The sequence below is a fragment of the Bidens hawaiensis genome, unplaced genomic scaffold (genome assembly GCF_021521415.1).
Source record: "Bidens hawaiensis isolate Kalapana, Puna unplaced genomic scaffold, B.hawaiensis_p1.1 tig00000237_1, whole genome shotgun sequence".
In the NCBI taxonomy this organism is placed as follows: domain Eukaryota; kingdom Viridiplantae; phylum Streptophyta; class Magnoliopsida; order Asterales; family Asteraceae; genus Bidens; species Bidens hawaiensis.
Window position 1 is genome coordinate 5,488,041 of NW_027491021.1, and position 7,815 is coordinate 5,495,855.

A 7,815-nucleotide genomic window follows, 5' to 3' on the forward strand; every position below is an offset into this window, starting at 1 on the left:
GCGAAAGTCGGTGGTGACAGCGAGGGTCCGGTGGTGGTGGCGTGATACGGTCAAAGGGGTGGGAGAGTCGGCTGACCTACTATGACCGTTTCCTTTACGATAATTTGCTTCGGTGAGAAGTTAAGGTTTACAAACTGTGTATTATTTTTGTTGTTTTGCTTACATATGGTTGGATTCTTTGTTTTCTTGGTTTATCGTGTGATAAATGCAATTTTTATTTCTCTAAATGTCTTGGGAGTTTTTCTGATTAGAGGCTGAAATGATGATATTATTCTTATTGTAGTAGCGGTTTTTAGGTGTTTACGGCTTGAATCGTGTTCAAGGTTGTGATCGGATCATTGTTGCAGATATGATGTGGTGGATTGGGTGTTCACGTCTAACCTACTGCTGGCAGTTTACGTTTGGAAACCTAGGGAGTGGTGGTGTTTTCCGGTGGTGAGTCTCTTGACTTTATCTTATTACGGACTGAAATGATAGGTTCTTTTTGGTAACCCTAGGTAGCAGCGATGGTGATCTGGTAGTGAGCCTATTGACTTTATCTAATTACGGATTGAATTGATGAGATTATTTTTCATTATAGTGGCGATTTTTATATGTTTATGGCTTGAATGGTGTTTAAGGTTGTGATCGAATCCATTTGCTTTGTCCAATATGTGGTGTTTATGCGTTTGCGCCAATGTATAGCTATTTTTGGCTTTTTAATAGTGTTTCTACACTTTGTTTCCAGCTATGTACACGTTTACTTGATGGGTCGTAGCTTGAAAATGTTGGTAATTATTAAAACACTCAACGTTTTTGGGTTGATAAAGGTTATGATGATCAAATTTGGCTTCATCTGATCCCCGAAGCTATCTTGGTTCATTTTTTCTATGTGCTATGATGAGCATTTGTTTAACACTAATTTGCGCATGTGGTTTTTACATGTATATGTTTTTAGGTTTGTTGGTGTTCATTGATTTTTTTTTTCAAAATCCATTTGTGGAAGTAGAATGATTATGTTATTGATGCATTGACTGAACATCGAAAGATGTTGTTCTTGGTCAAGTGACGGCATATTGGATATAAGAACTTATATGCACATTATCATCAGATTTTTAAATCTGATGAAGCTGCTCTCATAGTTGGGTATCTCTTTCTATGTAACATTACAGTTCTATGTATTGCTCGAGCATGGTAGTCAAAGTAAATTTTGTTGAATCCAGTTTTGCTTTGTTGAGTATAGGCTATGATGACGGTCCATTATTTGGCGAGGCAACCATGTTGCAGCCATAACGGAGATTTGAGCCACGTGTACTCTCTTGAATCTTATGTCCGGGTTGTGATGATAGTCCATTATTTGAAATGTCTGATATCCGAGGCTTAAACGTTTACGAATATTTTTGTCTTTGTTACTTAGGCATTGCAACGCGCTTTTACTTTTTTATTTGTTTACTTTCTACTAGAACTTCTTATGTCGCCAGTGTAAACCAACTGATGGAACCACTGTTTTGAAACATGAAACAAGTCGAGCTCTGTATTTTGTTTTTCCACTGATGTGTTTACTATTATATTATTATGCAATTTGAAGGATTCAAGGAGCCTTCTATGGATGCCATTAACAAAGATACATGGATCCCATTTGAGGTATTATACATAAATACTTTTTTTAATACTAAAAGTTGTTGATGTGGTCAATAGTCATTGGTGTCAACAGTCCATTCAAAATCATAATGATTATGAGTCAAATTGGTGTCAACAGTTAATAAGTTTGTTACTATGGATCCATTAACAAAGATACATGGACCCCATTTGAGGTATTATACATAAATACTTTTTTTAATACTAAAAGTTGTTGATGTGGTCAATAGTCATTGGTGTCAACAGTCCATTCAAAATCATAATGATTATGGGTCAAATTGGTGTCAACAGTTAATAAGTTTGTTACTTTTTAGATAAACGTTTTGCTCCTGTTTAATGTGCCAATCTAAGAAAAGCAAACATAAAATTGTTACTAAGGGTATAAACTCCGGGTTAAAACGGTTGAAATCAACTACTTTAGCCAACGGGTCAAAAGCAATTTTGTTTTCGAATTTTGAGTTAACATGGGCCGACTAAAATATTTACTTTGCATGGTTGAAGCTTCTTAATTCTTACTCAGAACCTAAAGCTTATGTAAATACGTTTGGAGATTGTTTGAATTTAAATAGCTAGATAATTTAGTGACATGACCATTATATAGCACGGGGAAGGTGACGATGTCTCGCTAATCAACAAAATGACATTTGAGAAACAACACTACTGAAAGGAACACTTTGTACTCCATGGTACAAATGATCTTAGTAACTTTGACTACAAGAAGGTGGACTTTGACAATAATATATTAATATGTGTACATTAGGCATATGTAATTGTAAAGTTGGCAAACATTGGCTAAATTTCTCTATAGTAGTATTCATTTGGGTGAAGCTATAGTATTTGATTATTCAGTCAGCTGATTATATTGAATGGGAGACCATATTGATAAGCTAATATCATAGCTCGACATGGGTCATCCACTTTTTGAACATGTGTAATTGCTTAACTGATATACTACACAAGTTGCGTGGGTCCTCAATGCTAGTTAAAACTAAAGAACAAATAAAACCAAATCATATAAAATGAGATATAACTAAATTAAAAGTAAAATAGTAACTAAACAATAGGTGTTTAGAAAGGGCAACCCGCATACCTACTTCTACATTTACACATGTTCATCATGATACTACAATATTCAACCACTTGAGGAATACATTTTCACATGCATTGATACAACTAGGCTACAAGTCCTCCTGTATACCACCTCTAATGACATCCCCACCAAATTCTCATTTCTAAAAAGTGATGGCTAGTGGAAAACCATATCAAAATGATTCTCCTTCAAATATCTTAATACCATACATAGAATGAATCACCCATGACAAGCACACAATTCTTATATGCCAACGATAAACTCAATCCACTTCATCAGATGTCTAACGATGCTTATGTTTGGATACACCTCATCTCTCAGCCGTCTTTGAAGCATCCTCCCCTCATGCCAAGATTGAACTTAAATTAATGTTTGAGACAAGGATGGCAAGCCCAAAATCAATACCAAACAAAAGTAAAATTAAAGTTAAAACACGTGACCTGGTCGAGTTCAAGTTAAGTTAACAAGTGGTCATTATGATGTAACAAATGACACAACCTTTTCAAAATGTCAGTATTAACAACAAACCTATCGAAGAAGAAGAAGAGAAAGAAAATCGGAAAATGGTGGGGAAAAAATAACATGGCACCCAAAGTTCTTCCGCTTATGATGCACAAGTAAACAAGGTTGTCCTTTTCGTAGTGGAAAAACTTAAAATAAGGTACTAGCGTCTCTAGACAGGGATTTCCCCAATGAATACGAAACAAATAATACCGTTGATGGTACACAAATATTTCATGATTGTAACCCTCACCGTTTAGAAAGGTAAAGCCTTATCAAACACCTTGATACCATTAGACCAAAGACCCTTTGGTGAGTTATTGAGGTTAATAGCATGCCCTTTCTCTCTACTTTAAAGAAACCAAACACATATTCTTAATACGAGGATATTCATCTTATCAAATTCATCTAGCAAGCACCAATTCATTCAAAGTTTAAAACAATATTTGTATACACGAAACAAAATCGCAATATAGTTTAAGAAAAACTTGACTTGATCAACTACTTGACTCGTCTGATGCGTTCATGCATGTTGTTCCCTTTACAAATTAGAAGACAAGACAGTATGGTTTTCAACCTTGAACTCGCCACTGAGGTTGATGTAAACAATAATAATACCAAAACGTTACAAGAGAATTAGTGAAGAAAAAAAGATCTTTATACTGCAGCAGAAACATAATTCCATAAACATTTTCGACTCAAAACCGCTGCAAAGTTACATATCTGATCATGCTTAACCTCAGATAATGTTTAGTTAATTACCGGCTGCTGAATGAACTCCCTTGATCCTGCGTACTCTTTTGGTACAGGAAGATTCAGTTCCGAGCAAACAAGCCGTATTATCTCCCCGGTCACAGCCCCAAAAGACAACTTGTTTAGTGTCACAGTAATAGCAAACCTGTTATTTATATCACAGTATCCTGTAGACCCCCCTATACCCGAGTGACCAAACCCAATTATAGACCCATCAGTCGTCTGGATCCGTCTAAACCCAAGCCCGAATCTCCCATTCGGGAAGACCAGATCCTTATAATCTCCACTTCCCAAAAACGCGTCATGAACTTTTGATTTAGGGCGTGTAAAGATATTAGTGTCAAACTCATCACTTATATCATCGGTCTCTTGTATTCTAATGTAAAGATCGGATTTTGAACTTGTGAAACCGTCTTTTCTGTTGACTGATGTTTTCTTGGAGAGAAATGTGGGGCGGTGAGGATGGCTTCCAAGAGGTGGGAGGGAAGAGGAGGAATGACGTGGTGGGACAGTGCCACCATCCACGAGGGCGGCATAGTAACGGGCCACTGCACGGGCCGAGAAGTGTCCGTTTGCGGCAGGGATTATTGCACGGCGAACATTGAGCAAATTCGATAATGGAATGAGGCCGGCTATCATTTCTAATGTGAACGAGGAAGGTAGGGCAGTGGAGATCGAGCTGATCCTGGTGATGTCGGGTTTCGGGGCTAATCGACTAATATCACTTGTATCGAGTGTAAGAGTTGCAAGCCGAGATTCCACACCTGAAACAAGTTTAAAAACGTCTTATTATAAAAGAGCAAGTGGTGAAAATTGCGGTTAGGGTGTAAATGAGCCAAACCGCTCATGAGCTACTGGAAATCGGCTCACTAAAAGCTGAAATCGAGCCGAGCTCAAGGCTAAAAATAAGATTGTTTAATAAACAAGTCCTAGCTCAAACGAGCTCGCAAGCCTAAACGAGCCATTTATTTATATAATTTTTGTTCATTATATTAAAAATATTTTTAATATAATAATTATTATATATAAAAATAGGATAAATATAACTAAATAATATATATATTTTATGTTATATACAAAATTTAGAATTCAAATATATATAAAAATAACTATACATGTATGTAAATTAATTAAACATTAATAAACGAGCCAAGCCCTAGCTTCACTTATTGAGCTCAAGCTGGTTCGTGAGCATAGACAAACCTATGATTTATATAACTTTTATTTAATTCATTAATTATAATTTTATGACAATTATTCTTATATATAAAATTATGATAAATATAACTAAATAATACATATTACGTTATATATAAAGATTATAATCATTATAAACATAAAAAAATATTATAGATGTATATAAATTAATTAATTAATAGATAATAAAAGTGCCGAGCTCGAGCTTGAAAAACTACACACAATTTGAGTTCAAGCTTTAGAAATAGAGCTTGAGGTCTAGTAAGTTAAACCAGCTCAGGCTTAGCTCGTTTACACCATTTGTGGGGAACCATACCAGGAGGAATCCCTATATAAAGTTCGCCTTCAACGTTTAGAGGGCGAACAAAAGCTTCCTCCAGAATATCCTGAAACTTCTTCCCAGATGCATGCTACATGTTCATAATAACGAAAAAACTAAACATCACAAGTTTTTTAAGGAAATGAAAATACAAGGGATGTGTGATGGCCACCTCAATAATTCCACCGCATAGCCAACCGTATGATAAATGATGATATAACTGTTCACGACCAGGTTCAGTCTCAGGTGCAGCCATAGCAATGCGTTTTAGACACTCTTCCCAGTCACAATATAACATAGGATCTTCTTCAGCAATGCCAGCAAGAGCATTGTGCAAACCAGCTGTGTGATTAAGTATATGATTAACTTTTATTTGATCTTTCCCGTTTGCACCAAACTCGGGCCAAATATTTGTAATGTTTTCGTCAAGCTTCAGTTTCCTATAATGAAATTACATATTATTATTTTTATTATTATAATAGGGATAATAATGAAATGATTACCAAGTTTCAATATTGTTTTAAATTTTAATAAAACCACTTGTATTTTTTTTCTTACTGTAATATCCACTCGAGTTTCATCATTGCACGTTAGGAAACTTTTCATACTTGTTTAAATTGAATTACCTAAATGGAACAATTATGAAACATGGTTATTATTTAGCGGCATTTGTCTTTAAGAAAACCTCCTACTTCACGTTTAACTTTCAAATAAATAACACCTAGACAGTAACCATGTTTCATAAGAAAACCTCTTTTTTCTTCACAGTTGCCTCTATTTCATGTTAAACTTGAAAAAAATATACTAAATCGTAACCAACTTTCATAATTTTATCGAATTTTAATACTTATTGAAAGTTTCACAAAATGGAACACTACTGAAACATGAGCGGTTTTTATAGTTAGAAAAAAGTGTGTGTGACTTTAGTGAAACACTGAAGAAACTTCTTGTTACTTGGTGAAATATTCCCTAAAAAAGTATTAGTGGTTTCCATGCAAACAAAAGAACATACCCTTTATCAACCAACCAATGTACCATTCCAGCTGTGACTCCTTTACTTACAGAGTAAACAGGAAATAAGCTATCAGGTTGAACGGGACGAGGGTCATATTTTCCCAGCATTCCAGCTGCAGTATCAATTATCACTTGCCCATCTTTGTACGCACAAACCTAACGTTTGTTGCACAAAAAAATAATCATATTTCATCCACATATAGGAATAGCAATAGCAATAACAATAATAGTGACACACACCTGAATTCCAAGTATTCTATCAGCATTCCCTAATTCAACCAAGAAATGCCTCAATTTGGCCTCTACGTCAGAATGTACCGAACTGTCATACACCCAGTTAGGGTTTGTGGATGGTCCATGGTTCATGTCACTAAAACAGATAATATAGTTCATAAATAAAGGGTATGAAATATGAATGTATGATTACCTGTGACTCCACACAATTAGACAAAATCATACCTTTTCAATACGGATTCAGCGAACGGTCTCATGATACTTAGATAGCTTATGCGAACGTTCATCGAGGATGAAAGCCCTAAAATGATTTAGAATGACATAAATAATTTGGATGTATGATTTTAAAGAGATTTATTATATTATTTAGATAATCTGAAGGACTGATTAAAAACCTCTTAGCAAATTTAGGACCCTTGAGAAAATTACAATGTCTCCTGGAAAGGCATCAATCTGGAAGATAATATTTAATTAGTTACAATTATCATAACAAATATATACTCTAGGAAAATAAATTAACTTACAGGATTAAAGCGTTTAACTTGTTTCTTGTCAAGTTTCATCTTTTCTTGTATAATTTTCATATTTTTTGCTCTATGCTCTGCCAGAGATTTCATATTTTCCTAAACCATTTGCACAAATTAGAGATGGTCTTAGGCTAATAAACTGTTAATCAATTGGTGCCACTTACAAGTGCTTCAGTTGCTGGTGTAGTAGCCCGGAAAAACACATTTGTTACCTCCATAGCTTGTTCTGGCATGTCGAGGCGCAACTTAAGCCCCATTTCAGCAAATGCAGACAAAAGAGCTACATGATCACCCTGAAACAACAGATGTTATTGATGATGAACTTGTTTTGAGTGCTTATTACAAAAAGTGACATTTTTTGTAATGAAGTTTGTCAATCGGGGATACAAGTGTTCTAAATTATGTTAAAGAAGATGTAAACAAGTAAATATATTTTACCCTCACATAATCAACTGTGTTGCAGTTGGTATGAAACTCAGTGTTCAAAACCGGTTAGTTAAATAGCAAAAGCAGAATATGTTTATCCAATGCGATTTCAAGTCACAATAATCAGATAATTAGTT

General features: G+C 35.0%; 1 protein-coding gene across 1 annotated transcript; it reads right to left on the reverse strand.

The window, feature by feature from the left end:
* Positions 1–3,693: 3,693 nt before the first annotated feature.
* Positions 3,694–7,580, reverse strand: LOC143605474 (uncharacterized). The gene is made up of 9 exons (XM_077081588.1): positions 7,417–7,580; positions 7,250–7,348; positions 7,121–7,178; positions 6,951–7,026; positions 6,732–6,861; positions 6,490–6,647; positions 5,650–5,917; positions 5,475–5,568; positions 3,694–4,725 (listed from the first exon to the last, which is right to left on the reverse strand). The coding sequence occupies exons 1-9, from the start codon at positions 7,507–7,509 to the stop codon at positions 3,959–3,961; spliced, it is 1,743 nt and encodes a 580-aa protein (XP_076937703.1). The 5' UTR covers positions 7,510–7,580; the 3' UTR covers positions 3,694–3,958.
* Positions 7,581–7,815: the final 235 nt, after the last annotated feature.